General features: G+C 42.4%; 1 protein-coding gene across 4 annotated transcripts; it reads right to left on the bottom strand.

The window, feature by feature from the left end:
- Window positions 1–1607: 1607 nt before the first annotated feature.
- On the bottom strand, window positions 1608–18253 carry LOC147017422 (gametocyte-specific factor 1-like). 4 transcript variants are annotated; one of them, XM_085847068.1, is made up of 9 exons: window positions 17850–18253; window positions 15917–16049; window positions 12811–12894; window positions 11873–11939; window positions 11679–11744; window positions 7841–7936; window positions 7307–7354; window positions 6583–6693; window positions 1608–1980 (listed from the first exon to the last, which is right to left on the bottom strand). In XM_085847068.1, exons 1-8 carry the CDS (start codon window positions 18120–18122, stop codon window positions 6585–6587), a joined length of 876 nt encoding a protein of 291 aa, XP_085703194.1. In that variant the 5' UTR covers window positions 18123–18253; the 3' UTR covers window positions 1608–1980; window positions 6583–6584. The 4 variants fall into 4 exon arrangements, with proteins under 4 accessions (XP_085703194.1, XP_085703193.1, XP_085703195.1 ...); XM_085847067.1 differs by having other exon boundaries at window positions 1608–1978; window positions 6572–6693; window positions 17850–18252; XM_085847069.1 differs by lacking the exon at window positions 17850–18253 and adding an exon at window positions 17652–17798 and having other exon boundaries at window positions 1608–1978; window positions 6572–6693.
- Window positions 18254–22674: the final 4421 nt, after the last annotated feature.

Raw genomic sequence — 22674 nt, 5'->3', positions numbered from 1 at the left:
TACTTTAACCAAATAAGAAATAGGGGCAATACCCCGAGGTGCACACCTGATGGAATAATGATACTGAGAAGGAAGTCAATGTGAGAAGGAATCAGCAAAATGTGTCAATGAACCAATGATACAGCAAATACCTATCTTAGAGAGCAACGCCATAAACCCACTGAGACCCTGATTTTTATATTAATGCCGTGAACAAACTTTGGTCCATCATGGCTGATGAAGGTTGAAGTGAAGTTTCATCAGAATTGTGTGTGTAGTTTGAGAAGAGAGCAAGCATCTATTTTGGGGTTCCCCCTCCCCAAATAAACTCCCATAGGGCCCAAAATTTTTTTCCTTTTAAACACTGAACAAACTTTGGAACATCACGGGTGATGAAGGTTGCAGTCAAGTTTCATTGGAATTGTGTGCGTAGTTTAAGAAGAAAGCAAATACCTATTTTGAGGGCAACCTCCTGTAGACTTTTTTTAAATGCCATTAAACTTTGGTACATACCGGGTGATGAAGCTTGTGGTCAAGTTTCATCAAAATCATTTGTGGTTTCAGAGAAGTTGCAAGTGCTGGACAGACGGACGACACCATCCCATAAGCTCCCCAAAACCATGTTCCAGGTGAGCTAAAAATCACACCTGTATCCGAAGGAAGCGGATCAGTTTGGCATTTTTTGTATGAAATAAGCAAAAACCTAGAAACAAACGAAAGAAACCCCTTAGAACCGTTACCGTTTTTCAGCCTTACTCCTCAATCTTTGGATTTCCTGAACACAGGAAGCCACTTTCCCTACTCCAGGAAAGCCAAAAGCTGTGTATATATATATATATATATATATATATATATATATATATATATATTATATATATATATATATATATATATATATATATATATATATATATATATATATATATATATATATATATATATATATATATATATATATATATATATATATATATATATATATATATATATATATATATATATATATATATATATATATATATATATATATTTCAATACACAATGCAAGCATTTCAAAAGTTACAATAAAGGTCAATTTTACACTATACCCCAACTTTAGAACAATCTATTTCACTCCAATCTCAATTTCAACAAAAAACAACTCCCTCCACAATACCCTCATGAAGAAATGCTTTCACTCAAATGCCAAGAATTAATTTTTACTTAAATGCAGCCAAAAGAAATCCTCACCGAAAAAACCTGGTCCTTTCCAGCTCATCATTGTCATATTCTGCCCCTCACCACTGATCTCCTCCCAGGATGCCACTCAAGCTCCGTCCAGGATGAGCCAAGTGAGGGTGCTGCCCAGAGGCAGCCTTCATGAGCAATGACCAATCGCTAAAGGCTCCGGAATTAAGTTATCAACGGTACTCTTATTAAGGTCTGGACTAATGCTCAAAAGGCTAACCAAAGAGGGGAGGGGGAGGGGGTTAATGTGTGCAAGGGGTGGGGGCAGGGAGGATGTTATTGTTGAATTAACAAAAAATAAACCTGTCAAAAAGTCCATCAATTAAGAGTATGTCATACAGTCATGATACACCTCCCCTCCCCCCCCCCCCAAGTTACTAAATAAAGTGATCACTCATCAGTTTTCAATTCCCTTTTTTAATGACCTTTTTCAGGTCCATCTCCAAGTAAATTAATAGCTGCAATGAACATTCACCTCCTCCCCCACAAGTTGTTGAAGCCAACCTATTGTAGACTCCCCAAATTAACAAAGATTGGGTTTTCCCCAAAATGTTTTTTTGTAACTAATTTTCATTCAGACAACATTTGACCTTTAACCTATTCAAACATAATTACAATAGCCATGCCAATACATTGGAATGGACATTTTAAGGTTATGCCACAAAAGCACAAATAAGGCAACTAACAAATCTGAAACTATTCCAAGGAAAAATAAATAAATGATAATAAAAAAAAGGGGGAATTTGATGCAATTCTTGTGAATTCCCAGGACCTGCAAAACAGATTACAAATTTTCATTTGTATTGGATTCAATGAAAGGCGATTAATCACATGGCACACAAAGGACACTTACAGTATTCATCATCAAAATGGGAAGGGGGTTGGAGAGAGCCACGATTGAGAATAAGGTACCACTTAATATATTTACCTCCACCACCAAAGGTGAAGGAAGTTATGTTTTCACCCCTTTGTTTGTCTATACACTGCCCATGTGCACAACAAAAATGCACGAAGATTGATATTTGCATTCTGCGTTCGTGCTCTTCCAGAAGCCAGAACTTCGTATTAACAAAAAAAACCCCCAGTTGATGAGTGGGTAAAGCCTTGTGGCATTGTCCTGGTCTGTACACCTTCGATTTTCATGGCTGCTAACCTGGGCACGTAAATAATCCAACATTTATTTACTCAATTGAAACTGCTTTGGGAGAACAAAGAGTCTGGCAGACAGACTCAAGAAGATACTGGGGTGCATCTGACATGCTGATAAAGGTACAAGCTTTATATATTGATGAAGTGGATTGGGAAAGAGCTTTATCTGCTGCTGGACACCACTATTCATGGATTCACGAGATGCGGTTGATGAAATGTGAACTGCTTCGATATTCGTGGCTGTGCTTCGTGTAGTCATGGTTTTTTGGGTTTTTTATTTTTGCGTTTTTACAATTTTTCATGGGCAGATTCACGAGATTTTTGATTTTTCCCTGATGAATCATGAACCGCTGGGAACCTATCTCTCTTTTTCCCATTGAAACAATGCCCCGACATTCACCAATTCAACATTCGTGGCAATTTCCAGGAACATATCCCCCCACGAATAGCAGGTTCCAACAGTATTTGATCAAGTTGATTGCGCTTGTATTCAAGTGGTTAAAATCGAGTAAATAAAAAAATGAGTCATGAGCTTCATTTAAGTTTGTAGTAATTTTTAATGTAAGGTCAAAAGTTAAAAAATATAATTATTATTTACAATGTGATGGGTTGCTCAGCAACACCAAGAGGTAGAGTTTGCTATTCGAAATCAAAAAAAAATTTGAGTAGAGCTTATGAACCAAAGACCAAAATGGCAATCGTTACATTTTTGTGGCTGATTTAAAGCGATGAGGAGTCACAACTAAACAAGATGGATGAATAACAATTGCATAATAGGCTGCTGGAGAGCCAGCGATTCTATGATCGAGCTGCCTGATCTGCGTTCAATTCTGACCCAGTGATAACCCTTTGAATCAGTTATCCACTGAAAGTATGCCAATCTTTGGTCATGTGGCCCTCCGTGAATGGAAGCGAGGCTCCACCAACTAATTGTCGCTCAAGTGTAGTATATTCGTGAATGAACCATTTTTGTTTCATTCAATGATGGAATCATGGCTTCGAGTTGCATCATAACAACTGTTGTATCCCAAAGAGCTGCCATGGCACCCCTTTGTGCATTTTTTTATTTTACACGCTGGTAAACTGCACGATGATCAGCACCTTTTCTTGACAGAACTTTATTGAGTCTTTTATTTCATTTCTGAAATTTTTCTGAAGTTTCCTTTTTTACAAATTGCTGTTTCAAGGCTTTTAATTGCCAGATGTTTGTCCAGGAACCCATATTTTTAGAACCACCCCCCGCCCCCCATATATTCCTCAGTCAAACTTCAATTCAGAAGTTCATTCAAGGAAGAGTTAGCAAAGTTTGTGACCCGAGGGATGCATCTGGGACCAAGTGGAGATCTGCTGGAATGGTGGCGACAAGTCTCAAGTTAACATCTGTTTGAGTTGTCGATCAAACTAAGTGTAATCACAAGAAAATCTTGGCAGCTAAATATTGGCTGGGAAGATGTGGCATTGTTGTGGATTTTCGGCTATCTTTTCCTGAAATTAATGTGCTCCCTGCCTATCCAGTCCAATGATGAACTTTTTTCCCAATTTCACTTGGTAACCAAGGCTGGTATTTATAAGCTCTCTGAAGATAAAGTCTAATTTCTTGAAGGAGTGACACACGTGGCCTTGTGGTCAGAACAATTAGGGCCAGGATATCCTACTGCTCCACTTCAGCCTAAGATGTGCACTCCACCCATTTATGGTTTCCTCACAGATATCCAGGGGATGTTGGCACATTGGGTTGCCCCTTCTAATACCTTCGCAGCTCACCGTCGTTAACATGCCCCTTCTGTAATCAGGAGCATCTCTTTCATGCCAACGTACAGTCCAAAAGATTAACACCTCCTTTCTCCATACTTGCACACTTTATATACTTTAAACAAACTGTCTTTCTTTCATGTCACATATGTTTATTTTGGTGCATCTTTTTATCCCTCCTGTTCTCAACTTCTTGGTTGTCATTGCAAAATTTCCAACATACAAATCAAGGAAAATGAAAATTGACAATGCTTCTGATTTTGTTTGTTTTGGTATACAGAGTCAAGGCTCGTGGTTTTGATGTCAACTCGATTTTTAAAGGGCTGGTTTTAATAAGACTTAGAATAGAGAGTTTGATTACTGTCTGAATAATGAGAATGTCAAATGTTTTGAGACAAAATGGTGCATTAGTAAGGCCTTATGTGTTGTGAATGATTTGAAATAGTTTTTATTTTTCACTTTTCTTCCTTCCTTTCCATACAAGGGCTCCATCAGGATGAAGATTACCGCACTGCGATGATCTTAAAACTTTCAAATAACTGCATCAACAATTATGGGGTGTTTTTTATTTATTATTACCTCCACCACTGAAGGTGGAAGGAGGATATGTGTTTACCCGTTAGTATGTCCATCTGAGAACAATATCTCAAAAAAAAAAAAGTTGTGGACAGATTCAGATGAAACTTGGTGGACAGGCTGGGTGCGTGCCAAGGGCAAATTGCTTAAATTGTCGTGAGGATCGAGAAACTAGAATTTTTTTTAAGCGATTCTTCACCACTGAGACGAAGGGCCAACAACGATATATAGCACGATATTAAAAAAAAAAATGTATTGGACAGGTTATGACAGCTTGGTGGATGAGAACAACCAGATGAGATCTTGGTTCAGGTCTGGATGCAGATCCAGCCTATCAGTGGGATATAAAATGAAAACTGTTCAGCTTGGGGGAGGTGTGCACGCTACTGAGGAACGATCCTTCCTTCTGTACAAACGTTCTTCCTTCTATGGATTGACACGTCTTTGTGAAATAAATGGCGTTTCTATTGACATGCACACACGCACACTTTTTCTCTGTCTCTCGTCTGGCAAACTTTTCCATCTACTTTCTTCACAATCCTCTTGAAATTCAGTCAGTCATTCACCATCAGCCATGATCTCTCTTGGGCAAACCATATTTCAAAATTTGCCTCCCAAGCTAACCGCCACCTCCCAAGGTGGACATCCTCTGTTGTACAAAGTCCTTACATGGAACACCTGAACTCTTATCCAACAACAAGGCCTTCATCCACAGCTTCAGTACTGCTCCCCCCTCTGGGTTGGTGCTTCTGCCTCACACCTTTCTCATTTTGACATCATGGAAACCAAGGCCTTCAAGATCATTGGAATCTTCCACAATGAAGCTGAATCTCTGGGCCTATTGCTTTTCCATCACAGCCAGGTCGGTAGTATCTGTCTTATACCGCTTTCTTTCTGGTCTTGCATGTTCTGCTCTTTCCGTGCTTTGTCCCAGAGGTTTCTGCAGGGCACACATGGTCCATCATCCGCCTTTTGATGAAACTCCCAAAATCCAGAATAACTGCCCACCTCCACTCTTTTGTTCCTCTTTTCTTTTGTTCTTTTCCCCACCTGTGGAATGAACTTCCACATTCCCTTCAAGCTCATTCTTCTCTCCAGGTCTTCAAGACAGCTGTTCCTCACCATCTCAGATCATCCCCCATCAAAAACTATATTTTTCTACCACCTTTCTAAATTTCCAGTTTTTCCTTCCCGAGAGTTTGTTTCTGTATCCATCTTGTTCACCACTTGCATCATCCCCTACCTCCCTTTCCTCCCCACATTATCCAAGTCTTCCTCTATTTTAAATTTTCAACCCTGCTGTTGGTGTTTCTACCCCATCTCTCCACTGTTCCTTTTGTTCTGTTGCATCCTGATCCATTTGGTGTTCTCGCTCTTCCACGAGCCTCCACTTTGTAGACAAATCCCACACAAGAGGTTGGTCAACTATAAATATGAAAGATTTCACTTCTGAAAATAATTAAAATCTGAATAAAATGGCATCTTTGAAATCAAAGTAAACAGATCTATACTTTGCACCACTCCTTTTCAGACATCTTGCAAGTAGATTTCTCTTCACACATATCTCAACTGTCTGCTACTTAAAAGGTTTCAAGGATATTGAGATTGATATATGGAATAATATTATTCTGCAATGGTCACAATATCTAAGTTAATCCAAAGGGGTAGAGTATGTGATTTATTGCCAACACCCTAGCCAAATTCCTGCTCTAACCTAAGGGAGGCAGCACATCAGCAGCACAGCTGCACCTCCAATGATGAAAACCCACAGCCACATACGAATGACAAAGAAAACGAGGGGTGGGGGAAGCCACCTTTTCATCTGTCCAGAAGATGAGGAAATACAAGAACACTTTAATTTACATGGAGAATAATAAAAGTCACTAACCATGCACTACTTTTTAACCAGGAAACATCTCATGGTTGTCAGGAGGACCCGATGGTAATGAATGTCCTCTCCCCATTCCGCTTCGATTTGTGCTCACAGTCTGGGCACCAACAGTTGGCTTCCTGTGGAGGAAAGTCTCAAACCTCAGGAACTGGCCAGTGTGATCAAACCTAAGTTGATCTGGCAACTATCCATATTGTCATTTGAGGATTTTAGAAATCTCACTGAAGTTGACCTTTTGACCTCAAAAAACAATAGGCTTCTTCCTTATGACAAACTACAGTCAAATATCAACTACCCTGTAAAGAAATAAAGTATTCCAAATCATCCAATGTGTTATTTAGCTGGTTATGGCATGAGGGGGAGTGAATACCATTTAAGATTTCCTCAAATAGTTGTACGAAATGTCATGTGGAACAAAGGGTACTCGTTTATGCCATACGAGAACGTGTCACAAACCACATTCAGTCATCGAATGAATGAACAGGTAAAAATCAGAAATATTATATTTCACAATGACAAGTGTGCCTGTGGCCAATAGGTAAATGGCATAAACATCAGAGGCTGATGGGTAAAGGTGGAGGGTGGAATTAAAGTGTGCATGAGGGTTTCAACAGTCTGATATGCATTTGTAAAATCTGGCAAACAAGGCGAACCTTTCGATGAAAAGTTGCACAAAACACGGAGACACATGATCGATGCAAACTTTAGACAATTAATAATAATCAAACTTACCAATCCGCTGCACTCTGCTTTTGAGTAAAATTTGCAGCCAATTGAACACTACAGGTTGGAAAGGAAGAAATGGAGAGCTTAGCTTTGATGCAGCAACAAATAATGATGGGGTATTTTAAAGACAATGACAATTGGGTTTACTCCGATGATGTACATAATCAATTTAATTCCAACTCCTATAAACCTACTGTTAAAGTCATTAACGAGCCCTGCTAAATACTTATGTACATCAGAGTTAATCAGGAGCATTTGAACTTGGCATTATGTCAGTAATGCCAAACAGATTAGGGAATTTAGCCATTAGCTTATCAGGCATGAAAAGGCTTGTTTGGGTTGCATCCAGTCATGCTGATTGCAAAGTATTTTATGCAAATGAGAGAAATGGTTTCCCATCAAGTCACCTCTTCTTGTTGGCTCCATTAAATGTAAAGCAATGTGAAACTCGTATTGAAAATAAACCACCCGCAAGACTGAGCTATTGGCATAGATGCATCATATAGATTTTTTTTTTTTTAATCATAAAGAGAAACTTACAGCTTTTTGCCCCTCCCCATCGAGAAAGCATTGTCCTTTAGTTTTTGGGCATCCCCCCACACCTTTGGCAAGGTACTTGGAAGGCGCGGAGCACACCTGCAAACACAAGTGCACAACATTGCTGCACCCATGAAACAAAGCCAGATACGGATCATGGTCAAGGCTCTTACAACAAGGCAACAGGTATCAAGCAAATTGATGTTTGTTTCTGGATGTGGTTAAACAAAAAAAAAAAAAATTCAAATTTCCCTCGAGACAGACTTGCTATCCTTTGCAGGCCACACCAAGTACAGTGGATGGTCTGTATATCATGTATTACAAAATGACATCCTACAAATCATCCCTTTCTCCCCAAATCCTCCTGCTTTTTATCCCCACTCTACAATATGTCAACAGCCACCAGTGGACCCACGTTGGAATATGTTCAAATGGACAGCATTCCAAAAAAACGAGAAAGGCACTCGGGAGCATGCATACCTCCGCCACGCAATGCCTGACCCACGAGAACATATCAGGTCCAATACATTTTTGAAATATCATGCAATACAGGACTATATTGTTTTTGGCCCTATCTCCCAATGGTGAAGAATCACTTTAGAAATTAAATAATTCTCGTATCTGGATTCGGATTCAGACCTTCACCAAAATCAAATCAATTTGTCCTTGCCACACACCCAACATGTCCACCAAGTTTCATACAGACCCATCCACAACTTTTTGAGATATCCTACACACAAACAAACAGATAAACAAGACGACGACGTCGTGCAGAGCACGAAACTTGCAAAATCCATAAAATAAATTTGACCTCAAAAATTATAATTGGCTGGTTTAATTCAGTGACATGAAATGCATGTCATCTTCAATCTCTTCTCCTCTTCAAATTTCAAGTCAATCGGATGAAATTTGAGGATTTTAGAAATCTCACTGAAGTTGACCTTTTGACCTCAAAAAACAATACGCTTCTTCCTTATGACAAACTCTACCATGTAGTGAAGCTTTGTCAAGATCGATTTAAAATTGTGACCTGCAGGCGACGGACAGAATAACAAAATCGACTAACCAATATACTCAAAAAAAAAAAAATCTGATTTTGCAAGTAACAGACAAACAGACAAGGGGGGTGAAGACAACATCCTTCACCTTCGGTGGCAGAAGTAAAAAGATTAGCTGTCAATAAATGGACATAGGATAAACTTAAAACATTTATACTCGGACATTCCATTCATGAGTGATCAAGTGAATAAATTAAAAACAATTTAAAATGACCATTCATATGTAACCTACCTATACAACACTATGTGCCATAGTCACATTACACAACACTATGTGCCACCCTTGTGTTCTTAGGAGGAAGCAAGTAATGCTCTCGAAAAGTTCATATAAAGGGGCGCCCTACATATATAGGTTAAAACCCAGTGTGTAAAGTTTTTTTTGTGTACCTTGAAAATGAAAACACATGAGATAATGTGCATGTGTATGATTAATTAGTATAAATAAATAAATGAATATATAAATTTGCACTCCTTTATATGAACTTTTCTCGAGCATTACTTGGTTCCTCCGAAGAACACAGGGGTAGTACAGCATGCACATGAGATTATTTTTTTAATGTGCCTTATTTTCTATTGTCTGGCACTTTCCACAAGGCATGGAATGTCTTTTGGTTTCTATTGTTTGCCACATGACATGCCATATAAAAGGGACTTTTCTATACCCCTGGCATTTTTCTCAAGATACATTAGAAAGGAGGCAATTACAAAGGGATCTGACAGAGATGTTCAAGATAATGAAGGGAAAAAGACAGAAGTACAGAATGGTTTTGTTTCTGGAGGAAGACAGTGACAGCACCAGGGACCACAGCCTGAGTGTAAACAAGAGTTAGGATGGTAGAAGTATCACTCATAATAGTTGATGCATGAAATGGTCCACCTGCAAAGGTAATAGCAGTAGAAAAAAAAAAGTTAGATTTAATCTGGAATTAGGTACCAAAAGTATTGGGAAGAGAGGTATACAGGGATATTGGCATTATTGACAGGTAGCTTCGGTATGGATGGGCAATTGCATGTCTGCGAGTGGTCACTTTTGATGAGACCATCGGGATTTGTTCCTCACTCACATTACACCAGTCTTCATCCCCCCATCCTAAAGCAATAAAATTAAAACATTTAGAGGGAAAATGACATCCTGGCAATGCCCTTTTGTGTACTCCACTGCTCTCCCCCCCCCTTCCCCCCAATGAAACAGTCGATAAACTGATAGATCAAGTTGATGATGTAGCACAGGAATGATTAGCAGAAGCCTCTGTTTGTATTGTTACGAATTCCGACCCGCCTGGTGTGCGATCGGCCGCGTACCTCTAATGGCAGCCGCGTCGCCCACCGGACGGATAATTCAGTCGTGACCCTCCTGGAACTACCGCCAGGAGCCAGTCACGGGTGGGGGTTAACCTCACCACAACCCAGTCCGCATTCTACCCATGCGAAATAGGGTGAATCGCCGAATGTCGACATACCTAAATACCCGCGCGGGTAACCTACCGAGGGGTTGCACCACGCCGCAGGTCGGCTTAGGACACGAACCGCTTAAGCGGTTCGTTCCGTGCTACAGGGATAACCGAGCGGTGTTATCGCCGACCTCGACGGTTCAGATTATTTATCGGGTGTTTAAAACCCACTACCAATCATTCCACGATTCAAGATGGCACTTTCAAAAGAGGGGAAGGACGCAACGAACGGGAAATATTTCACAAGCACATTTATTACACATATAACAAACAAGCAAGGGCAGTCATGCAATATGTACAGCAAGAAATGAAAGAGGTTGCGACCGACTATAGCATTAAATGTACAGGCACCTAAACGGGTTTACTTCACGGACTGGCACCACAAACACACATACAAAAGCCCAAAGAAAAGAAAACCTCCCTTCTGCGGCCGGTGAACCCTCTCCGGCACACTCCTCGTCCGCACGCGCAGGTCCACCACAGACCGCCTGCGGTGCCTCCCGTCCGCGTCTCCGAGGCGTCGCCCGGACTCGCCACCAGCCCGCGCCTCCACCGTCAGGTCGCTCAATGCCAAGACGAGAGGGAGGGAGAGAGAGCTCGACCTCGACGACAAAGAAAGAGAGAGCGAGATCCAGCACGACCCCAGCAGAGAGGATGACGTCGACGACCCAGACAAAAAAAAGGACTTAACCTCGACCACCAAGAGAGAGCGAGCCTGACCACCAAGAGAGAGCGAGCTCCGTGTGCGGTCCGCCTGATATAGTGCGGGGCTCCGCCCTTCGCTCCTCCCCGTTTTCGGCTCCGCCTCCCTTCGAGAAGGTTCCCGAAAAGGGGCGTTCCCTCACCCCGACCGCCTCATGCCGTGCATCCACCAATCGGCGGCAAGCTGCCCTCCCCCTTCCCACCAAGCGTGGGGAAAAAACCCCACAGGCCTCACAAGAGCTTTTGTTCTGCCAATCCTTCTCGGTTTTCGACGCGGAAACCGTCTTACCGTGGTTTGCGGAGGACAGCGTTCGTAAGCGGGCGTAGTGGCGAAGATGGTGGTGATTGTTGTGGAGGTGGTGTGAGCGTGGTAGGCGTTGTGGCGTAGTTGGTGGCGGTTGTTGTTTGCGTGGAGGTTTGTTGCAATGGTGGCTCAAAATAACGATAAAGAAAAACGGCTATCTTCAAGGGTCGCAGCCCGGTGAACACGAAGAATCCCCTTTAAACAACGGTGGGGACCTATCTGCACATAAACTTAGCGTTATGACTGAGCTGGGGACCTTTATGGTGTATTGCGAATTTCCACAGCCGTAACAGTATTAACAGTCCTTGTGCATCATTGTATCAAACCTATATTCTTGGCCGAGTTGTTCTTTCAGCTGACGTTTGTAGATCCTCCTCATGCAGATGTTAAGGCTGCCGGGGAGGGTAGGATGGCAGTGAACAGAGTAGAGATGACAAAATGCCAAATTGTTCAGGTCACATCTGCAGATATCCAAACGGAGAATGAAGTAATTGGTGGAAAGGTGTGCTTTATGGCATACTTTGAAAAATTGCCCCAATTGGTGATTTTCGGTTGCCCCCAAATAAATGTCGAACCATCTTGTAGCTCTGTAACAGCAAATATGCATACCATTAGTATAAATAGTCATTAATGACAAGATACGAGAATAGGGAAAGAGTGGGTCCATGAGAGGAAAGAGGAATGGGAAAAGGATGAGGTGGAAAGAAAAACAAATTCGGGAGAATTCTATTCTATTTAGGATTCGTCTACGAGCTGGGAACAAAGGAATTCAATCAGTGTTTCAGTAACAGCTCGACTACTCTTCATAAGAGACACTGTGTGGATCTTTAACATCCATCTGAGGGATGGACGTTAAAGATCACAGATACAAAACTCCCTCCCTGCCCACAAAGCACCAATCCGACAATTAATAACTCTGCCAAGATTCAAACCCAGGCTGAACAACTCAAGGGTGAGTGCACATACATCCAAGCTATCCTACCAGCCCAGAAATGGGAAATGAACACCCTTCCTGCCCATCAATAAAGGAGTATTAAAAGGGTGAAAGTGAGAAAAGGAAAATATGGTAGAAAGAAAGTGGGAGGGACAGGAGAAAGTTAAAGGTGGGATGTGTGGGCAAATAAGGAAAAATGATTAATAAAAGGAAGGCATGTAAGAAAAGGAGAAAAGGAAGGGTGGTGGAGGGGGTGGGGGGGGGAGAGGAGGAAGAAGCTTATCCTTTATAAACCTAATCTTTCAAGGAAGGGAAGAAAATGAAACAGAGGGGAAAGGTGAAACAAGGAAGAGTGAAAGGGGTTAGGTTATGGCAGCAATGAAGTGTTTGGGGGAAAGAGGGGGTGTAAAACTAAGAAATTATTTTTAAAAAACAAAAAAACATCAGACAGCCAGGAAGTAAAAATAAAGAAAAAAAAAATAAAAGGAGGCTGGGAGAAAGATCATGTTCAATTGACAAATCACCATCATCCCAGTTTTCTGATGTCAGAAGTGTCTCGCCATTTTCTTTCAAGTCGAACTCCCTTTGAATCTCCTCCCTGGTCGATTCTGAGGTACAGGTGATAACGAACTCGCATGTGGAGGCAAATACTGAAGAAATGGCGCGAGTGGGATAGAACAATCATCAAAAGCATTATTTAGCATTCACTTACCAACTCGATGGCTTCACACCGGATGCTTTCGTTTGGTTACAATTGTCAGGCGACGCCAGAAAGTACGACTGGAAGAGCTTGGTTTATGTTTGAAAGGAAATATTATCCACGATTGGTGACAAGCTGCCATTTTGTTTCAACTTTCGACTCCCGATTGTAATATTAGTTCCTTTAAGGTTCAAGGGACGGGCCTGAGATGGCAAGTTTTGATCAAGTGTTTGCTTGGGGATGCAGCACAACAGCACTCGGACAAAATTTTTAATTGCCTCAAAATGGTTACAAGGAATCTGCTTCCTTTAGGTTTAAAGGTAAAAATAACATGCGCACACGCAGTGTTCTGAATGAAACACTATTAGTTCACATTTGATATTTACAAACCGATGACAAAAACTAGCACCACTGTAGAGGAATTTTTAAAGTTTACTTTTGTCGAAGATTGATTGTTTAGAGACAACATAGTGGAACGGAGGCTGACTGCAGCAACAATAAATAAATAAATAATATATATATATTTTTAAACCCTGTCAAGTGCTCAGAGACAGTCATTCACAATCGCAAATGATGTTCAGGAAGGGGATGAGTACCCCATTCATCAGTTTGTTCAGAAAATTTGGAACAGGCCATGTGGATTGACCAAAATTGACCAAACGGTCACCAGCTGCCTATACGTCAGTTAAACAGTGCAGGATATTCATCAATGGAACATTTGGTCCGCAAAATAAATAAATCGCACGATCTGTCAACGGATGCTGGTACATGGAATTTTTTTGGTAAAACTGAACAGATCCACAAATTTGTGTTTATGCAGAGACCAATGCTCGTGAACAACAACAACAACAACAACAACAAAAACAGCATCAAACCTTGAACAAGACATTTTTGGTGTCAAGGAGGCCGATCCTTTTGTTTTTGACGAGTCATGGCGTTCTGATGAGAAGCACTTCCATTCGAGTGAGGCAAATAAAATTTGAGATTTTGGACACTCGAAAAAAAACTCCCATGAGATCGGAAAATAAATTCATCCCCAAATGGCATTGGTCCGGTGTACAATTGCTAAACAGAGAGCTAGGAAGCCGTTTTCATGGCAATGGCTATTTGGAAATGTCAGACATTATTCGTGGAATGACGACGCTTTCTAGCGAGATGTCCAATCGTTTCAATAAGATGGAGCGCTCACATACCATGGTTAATGTCCTGGCCCTCTATCTCAAACCGCTCCCGATAAGCTGTGACCAAGGCTACCCTGACAACCAACAAACCTACACCTCTGTTTGACTTATGGATGGATACAACTTGAGGTCACTTCCGCAGATGCCATTCTGAGCGTGGTGAAAACACAGAGGTGAAAGCCAACACACGCTCACATAGATTCCTGGCATCATTAGTCAACTCGTCAATATAATCATACGACTGATGCTAAATGGAAGAAATCACAAAAATAATAGCATGCATTCGCTTTCACCTCGGTCTCGTTTTCACAGTGCTCAAAATGGCATCTGCGCAAGTGACCTATAGTTGCGCCCATCCTCAGAGGCTCATTCAGGAGCAAGTCTCCCCCCTCTCCCCCCCACAAAAAAAAATGGACAATGTGAAAACAGCAATCTGGGATCGCACACATCATACTATCAGAGATATCAACAATGTGTGCATACGTATACTTGCTGTGCTGTTCAAAATGCTGGGCATATTTAACATAATATCCTTTCACACAATGAAACTTTCGCCTTTCCTTTGTATCGTAGTAATAGCTTCATGTTCGTCATCAACAGCTTCTTACTAGTAAATGTGTAAAATAGCATTTCACCTGGAACACCCCGTACAAAATGAAAACATCGTAAGTGACATTATATATAAATATATTAATATAAAAAAAGGAAAGGGACAAAGAAGAGGAAAGAAATTACAGCCGAACTAAAAACAAATGATAAACAACTCAAATTGCATCAGCCATCAGAATGGTATTTTTGTCAAATGTATACACAATGCCCAATGTTGCCCATACATCATTTTATCCATCATGTCAAAGAGCATCAAGTGAACATAACAGTGATGGGCATCTTGTCTGTGCAATGTTTGCTGTAATTAAGATGACAAATGCTCTACAGGGACTCCTTGGCCATTATTAAGGTTGCACCTGGTCAAAACGATGAAGCATCAACACTGAAAGAACAATTGAACAACATTTCAGATCACGCTTCACAATGTCGAGTCTTCGCATCGACACTCAGAGTGCGACACCCATGACACGACAAGGCCTTCCGTGCTTAAAGTCGGGACCACAAAGGAGTTCAAGGCATTGAGGACAACACGGTGAGGGGAGCAGTTGTATTTAACCTTTTAGGACAGACAAGAGAAGACCAAACAACCACGAACAACAATGGAAATCTAGAGCCATCAATAAGCTTGTTACATGTGCAGTGCAAGGGTAGCATCATTGGCCGAGGGCATGGCTGTGCAACCGATCCAGTGCCCTCTGTAGGTTAGAGTAGGAATTTGTAATTTGTCGAGGGTGCCGGCGATAGCTCGCCCACTCTTCGCGAAGGACACCGATAGATCTTGACATCCACAAACTAACACCAGTAGACAGGACGCCCAGCTTGACACCCATCCAAGGGATGGCATATGCATTGATGAATCGCCCTGCCTGTGAAACACTGGGATGATAGTTTATAGGTGGGTCAGGATTCTAACCCGGGATAGACAGCTCAGAGGCGAGTGTGCATACCTCTCGGCCATCCTGCTAGCCTCATCATCTCTAATAAGGAGACAATTGTTCTGGTGGTCAGGTAAATTAACAAATATTGGGAAGTGCAACCACAGCCAAATTAAAGGCCAAAAACAAGAACGGAAAGATTTGTTTCTCAATGGACTCTACTTGTATATGCAAACCCAACAAAAAAGCGGCTTTATTTTTCTACCGTAGTTAATGTCCTCCTCAATAATGCATTTGTCTCTGCAGCAGGCAATGTGATACTGCATCTCAGGCTTTGGCAGAATGTGGCGAGCATTGAATGGGCAGGTCTTCATCTCACGGGCAAGCGGTTGATGGTTCTTGGCAGGGGCAAGGACAAAAATAAATAAAAATGAAAAAGGTGGTCACAGGATGCAACAAACATTTAATAATGAGAGAATACCGTCCTCATTCCGAGGCGTGAGAAACAGGTTCAGTTCGAGTGGTTTCAAAACAACTTGGCGGTAAACACAGCAGAGGTGTAGGTCCTCCTGGACCTACCCTGACCTGATCTACATTGTGTTCACGATGGTCAACCACAACCTCCAAAAAGACAAATTTTTCGGAGATTACTCACCGAAACTTATACATAAAAGCTAAGGGCACACGAGGGTCTTAATACCAGCTGCGTTCATCATCCAGTTTGAACATATTACAACTTGGAGAGAGAGGAGGAGATTGGGACCAGACTCTGTGCAGATCGTTGGTGCTGCTTAAGCAGTCTCCTTGGCTATTGGGCACAATCCTGGACGTGTCGCCACTCCGACACAGGATACCAGCAAGCTGGCACTCATTTTTCCGACCTCAGAAGGATGACAGGCAGAGTTAACCCCACCTGGTATTAATTCAACAGCCGAGGGGGATTTGAACTCAGGATCCTAAGATCCCAAGCCCACCACCCCAACCATTAAGCCAATGCTTGGCATATTAGAACTAGCTGAGGACTGATTGTACGCATTGCGTACTATAAAAGGTAAGGAATCCGTTTACACCATACCAGAGCAGGGAGAGGTAGAAGGGCAAAAATAAATAAATAAATAATGATTTGAATCATCGAGAAAGATTGAAAGTAGAGAAATTAAAACGCATGGACTGAGCATCGAACTCGGAAAATAAAAAAATCAGAATACTTATCCTGAAACAACAAACTGATTTACATAAACTTACTAATTTGGCACCTTCTAACAAAGTTGTGATACTTTTTGGAAAACAATCACATGCCTAACCTTTCCTAGACAAACTCGAGCGAAGTCTAATGCGTGCCATCGCAAATCCCCACGATTCCCACAGAAAGATCGCAAAAAGTTACACCAAGAATGACCCCATAAATGTCCAGTTAACTTATTCTCCCCCCTCTTCGCGAATTTGACCCCTGGTTCATGGACTTGACCCCGTGACCAAGTCCATGAACCGAAAGTCAAATCCAAAAAATCGTTACACATTCCATGCATCGCCCGAAATGTTGATTGTACATACAAAGTTTCATTTTAAAATATTCCCGACATTGGAATTTTCGGGATTGGACCCATTCACCCCCCCCCCTTGGGTTCAGGGGGCGAGGCCAAAATGACTGCTCTTTCACCTTCTTGCCACGAGTTTAGTTTTAGTTGGTTGGTAGTTCTTACCTTTTTGCCATATGGTGATCAGGGTAGTGGTAGGAGGGGGAGTGAGGAGTAGTGGTGGGGCGGGGAGGGGGTGGGGCGGGGAGGGGGTGGGGGATTGTCCCACCAGATCCCCCGCTCCGGCGTCCCAGCCGGTACCCACTTCCAAATACCACCAACGGATGCGAGGAACCAATCCAACCCCAACCCCAACCCCAACCCCCCCCCCCGTTGCTATCACGACTTGTACATCTCGATTTTAAGTACAGTACAGTACAGTACAGTACAATTTTATCCCGACGACCCACCCCGCCCTTTTACCGAACAATTCCTCGTGCCGTGAGATCCATTCACAGAACATCAATCGGTGTTCAGCACGACCTGCCCACGGCAACGCACCGGACATTCGGGGCTCCTTGAACCCCAAGATTTCCTCACGATGGCAATGATCACGTGACGGGAGTACGGGCCCCAAAATAACATTAAAACAAATAAATAATAATAACTCGCAAAACACACCTCTCTGCACTTGACCAGGTGGTAGGGGTAGCGACATGCCCGCACCAGGTGGTTCGCATCGTACGGACAAGGAAATATCTCGTCCGGGTCCGTGACCCCCATGTGGGGAAATCTGAAGGAATCGGAACGTTCTGACGATTGGAACTTGGGTCCATAGCACGTGGAACTGAGACCGCACGTGGAACCGACACCGCACGTGGAACCGACACCGCACGTGGAACCGACACCGCACGTGGAACCGACACCGCACGTGTTCCGGTCACCCCTCGGCATCCTGATCCCGCCTCCAACCAGCGGCAAACAGATCTGGGGGAAAAAAAACCCCTCTCAGGCTCCGGTAATTTATATAAACACGCAGAGTACCCGCCCGACGGGCGGTCTTGTTCCAAGCATGCAACACGTTCTTCTGACGCGCATATATATATATATATATATATATATATATATATATATATATATATATATATATATATATATATATATATATATATATACCTTCATCTGGGCGGTGTATAGGCAACTAACAACTCTTTATCGGAAAAATAAGCCATGAAATTATGTGCATGAAGCAACAACATACCGACTGCTGACAATTCAAAACACCGACACAGGAATACAGGACTTGAAATACCCTCCTCCACCTGGAGGCGGCGCAACACGATACACATTTACATGGACAATTTGCTTTGCTCCTCCTCTGCTCCCCCAAGACCACCGGCAGAGATAAAAACACCCGGCTGTATATTAATTGCGGTCATGCTGATCCTATGTAGCAAATTTGGATGTAAGAGAGAGAGAGAGAGAGAGAGAGAGAGAGAGAGAGAGAGAGAGAGAGAGAGAGAGAGAGAGAGAGAGAGAGAGAGAGAGAGAGAGAGAGAGAGAGAGAGAGAGAGAGAGAGAGAGAGAGAGAGAGAGAGAGAGAGAGAGGAAGAAGAAGAGGAATAAAAAAGAAGTGGAAGAAGAAGAAGAAGTGTAAGAAGAAGAGGTATAAGACGAAGAAGAGGAAGTAGACGAAGAAGAATCCACTCACGAAAACAAACCGAATCAACTTCAGTGATTTATAAATCAAAACCATTAATTACTTTATCATCAATAAAATGATCCAACTTGTCGTCAGAAAACGACCAAACACTTCCTCTTCATCAACAAAGGGTTTCGTCTATATATTACGTACTGGTTATGACGCGATTCTTGATACACCCTCCCTCCCAGAATCTCCGTAAATTCCTTATCCTTTCCCTTATTATATACTCCGACCTCGAAAATATGAACGACAGATACCGGCAGGGTACCCGTCTCTCACGGACACCTCAAATGAGCAATTTTTTTTGGAGTGTGTATTGCTAGAAACGGGAATTCAGCTTAAAATTAATCGAGGGGGCACGGAGTTACATTTTGAACCAGTTGGTGGATGTAAGTCCATGGTGAGGGGTGAGTTCAGTCACCAAGTTTCTTGAAGAGCGCTCGCCAAGTGGCTTAAGCACTCAAGCAAGCACTCCATTCAAAACGTTGATAAGGAGCAGTTGGCTTGGAAAGCGCCAGCAGCTTGATAAGTGAACACACGCCTGAAACCGCGGTGTGTGGAACCAGTAATCTTGTTAACCTCCAGAGAAGATTACCAGGTAACCATGGTAACCTCATTCGATTCCACCAGCGAACATTTCCAATCCGTACTTGTTGTACCTCCGAAGGAGTGCTTTGGAGTGAGGGTGAAATGATGGGATCTTGACTGGGAAACGGATTTCAGCAAGCTTTGGGCCGACTGCCGAACCAAAGATCACCGAACTTCTTTCCATGCCAATCGACCACGACACGTACATATCCCGCTCCACATCGCTTCTTCAGGCCCAACTTGCCCCTCTCTCTATACCCCTCCCCCCCCCCATAGCTTTGCTTTCAGCACAATTTCCATTCGGTATTTCTCACAACATTTCATTCTGGTTTCCCATCCAATGATCCATAAATCAGTCGTTTCAGTTTCACTTTGAAACATCAGTTTCACAACGGTTTTCTGGGGGATTTCTTTTCGATTTCCTATCTGAAAAGGTCTCAAAAGGGTCTAAGGGTCTAAAAGGTATAAGGGATGCAAAGGGTCGAAAGGTCTCACAGGTTGAAGGGGGTCTAAATGGCCTAAGGTGGTGAAAAGGGTCTAAGGGGTCTAAATGGTTCTAAAGGGTCTAAAAGGGTGTAAGGGCAAAAGAGCAAAAGCTGCCAAAAGTGTTCAAAGGGTCTTCAAAGGTCGATGAGGCTGAAAAGTGTCTTCAGGATCAAAGAAGGTTTTTTTTTGTCTCAAAAGGATCTAAATGGCTGTAAAGAGGTATAAGGGGTCTAAAGGATCTGAACAGTGTCCAAATGGGTATCCAAAATCCAAATGCGTTGCCAAATGCAAAATGAAGGAAGTAAAGGCCTTTGGGTCTGAAGGGTTTTTAATTGTCTAAGGGTCTAAGGGGTGTATAGGTCTAAGAGCTAGCTCTAAAGCATATCAGGGGTCTAAAGGGTTTAAAGGAGGATATAATCAAATGGATGATCCTCACTCATATTATCGAATGCCTGTTCATAATAACTACAAATTGTTATGTACATCGCTTTTGTAAGTCGTATAGTTTTCAAATTAGGATCTTGGAGCAATTTCATGATATACTCTCACGGACTAATGAAAGTAATATCATCGAAATATTATTTGACTTTTGAGGATCGGGTCACATGGACTAAATAACTCGAAATCTGGAGTGAAATCCGAACATGTTAAGAAATCGGCGATGTTTAGTTTTTTGTGGGTACGTGTCATTTCCGATCAGCTTGCTATCACTTGCCAAGCCAGCTGTTCATTATCAACCATTTCATTGGAGTGCTTGCTTGAGTGCTTCAGCCACTTGCTGAGCACCCGACAGTCGATAGTGGTGCAGTTTGTGTCCCGATCAGGATGTGCAGTCGAAAGGGACTCTCCGTGGGGGTGTGTGCTTACCTGCATGCTTGGTTACGGGTGCCGTGGTGGCAAAGTTGAAATCCCGTATCTGATTGTGATGATGATGGGTGGTGGAGGTTTTAACTTTTAACCTTAGCAGCGTACAAGCGATCATGTTTTCCTTTGTCCTCGTGAATGTTTCCAAAGCAATTGGTTATTTTACACGACTCAGGTGTGCTTTACAAAGGTTATATGGTTTCTCTTTGTGAGTTTCAAAGCAAAATATATTCGATAACACCTAATTTCTGAGCCATTTGCCGCCGTATTAACGTGTTTTCTAAATTACAGTCAAAATTTTTTTCCACCTATCACACACATCCAATTATAAAGATTAATGTTTATGCACATTGTATGTTGGGTTAAAGTGATTGTGGATCTGGGGGCATCATAGCGACGAGGATGGCTGGTTTACAGTTACCAGCTTCACCTCTCTTCTTGGCTTCTCTGGAGGACCCACCTCTTCCATGGCCTCGATGGATTGCAGCTTTTCGAATCGATTTTGAAGCTACGGGCCAAGACGGTATGGATGTCGCAGACACTCGTAAGCGGGTGACCTTGATTCACTGCTTGGATACCGAAGGTCAGCGTGTGTTCGCTCAGCTAACAGCTGATGCTTCCACGTTCAGAAATGTGGTGAGAGCACTTGAGAGCTACTTTGGGCCAAAAAAAAAAGATTCCTATGATTGAACAGAATAAATTCCGTCAGCACTACAAGGGAAATGGTGAACCTGTCCAACAATATGTTGCTTCACTTTCTGAACTGGCTGCAACCTGTAATTTTAGGGTTTTTACAGATGAGCTCATCAGAGATCAGCTCAAAGAAAAAACTTCCATTCCTTGTATTCGGGAACGGTTGCTAATGGAGGGTGATCGACTCACTTTAGAGAAGGCTACAGCCCTGGCTATCCAGATAGAATCAGCCATGATGGATTCTAAGCTGATTCATACATCTCCAGCAACCTCAGCACCAGGAATGCAACAGGCACCACGGTTGCAGACAGCTAAAATACAAGGGCTTCGAACCAACCAACAACCGCAGCTTCATCCACGCCCTGCCCACGTACCTCGAACGAAGCCATATCAAGCTTGTGGTCAACAACATGGTGTCAAAGCACAATGTCCTACACGTGGAAAACAATGCCGTGCTTGTTTTAAAATTAACCATTTTGCACAAGTATGCAGGGCATCAAAGAAGCAGACATCATCCGTTCATCAGGTTGATGAATCAAGTGCTTCTGATGTTGAAAGACAACACACGGTGTACAGCATCGCAGACAAATTGCCTTTCTGTCCTGAGCATGAGGTCAACTTCAAGGATTGTAAAATTGATGTCGCAGGGATTTCGGTATCACTGCTCAATGATGTTGGGGCAAATGTCTCCATTGTGAGTGACAATCTCCACCAAAAGTACTTTTAGTCTTATCCACTCAATTCTGCACAATCTACACTTCAAGCCTACGATGACCCCATCATCCGGGTGTTGGGAACGATAACTGTCCCTGTGAATTACAAGGGAATCAAACTCAACAATTTCACCTTTTTATGTTGCAAAAGGCAAGAGCCTAATGGGTGTTAATCTGTTCGACAAGCTTGGGTTCAAACTTTGAGGTATGACCGGTGCACACATCCAAATGATTGCAGATAAAGACAATGCATACAAATACCTGTGCCCTTCCCTGTTTATTGGGTTTGGAGAATGTAAGAGTTACTGTCACGCCCCTCGAGTGGACCTTGCGGTTCCACCAGTATCTCAAGATTTGAGACGTCTAGCTTTCACTGTTCGCGAAGAGGTTTCTAAGGAGCAAAAATGTCTTGAATCAGAGAGAATCGTTGAACGCATTGATTAGTCTCCATGGGTGT

The sequence above is a fragment of the Eptatretus burgeri genome, chromosome 11 (assembly GCF_056783735.1).
Source record: "Eptatretus burgeri isolate ZD-2024b chromosome 11, Ebu_testis_v1, whole genome shotgun sequence".
Classification (NCBI taxonomy): Eukaryota; Metazoa; Chordata; class Myxini; order Myxiniformes; family Myxinidae; genus Eptatretus; species Eptatretus burgeri.
Note: the sequence above shows the minus strand (reverse complement) of the source record. Positions and strands in the feature narration are given on the sequence as shown.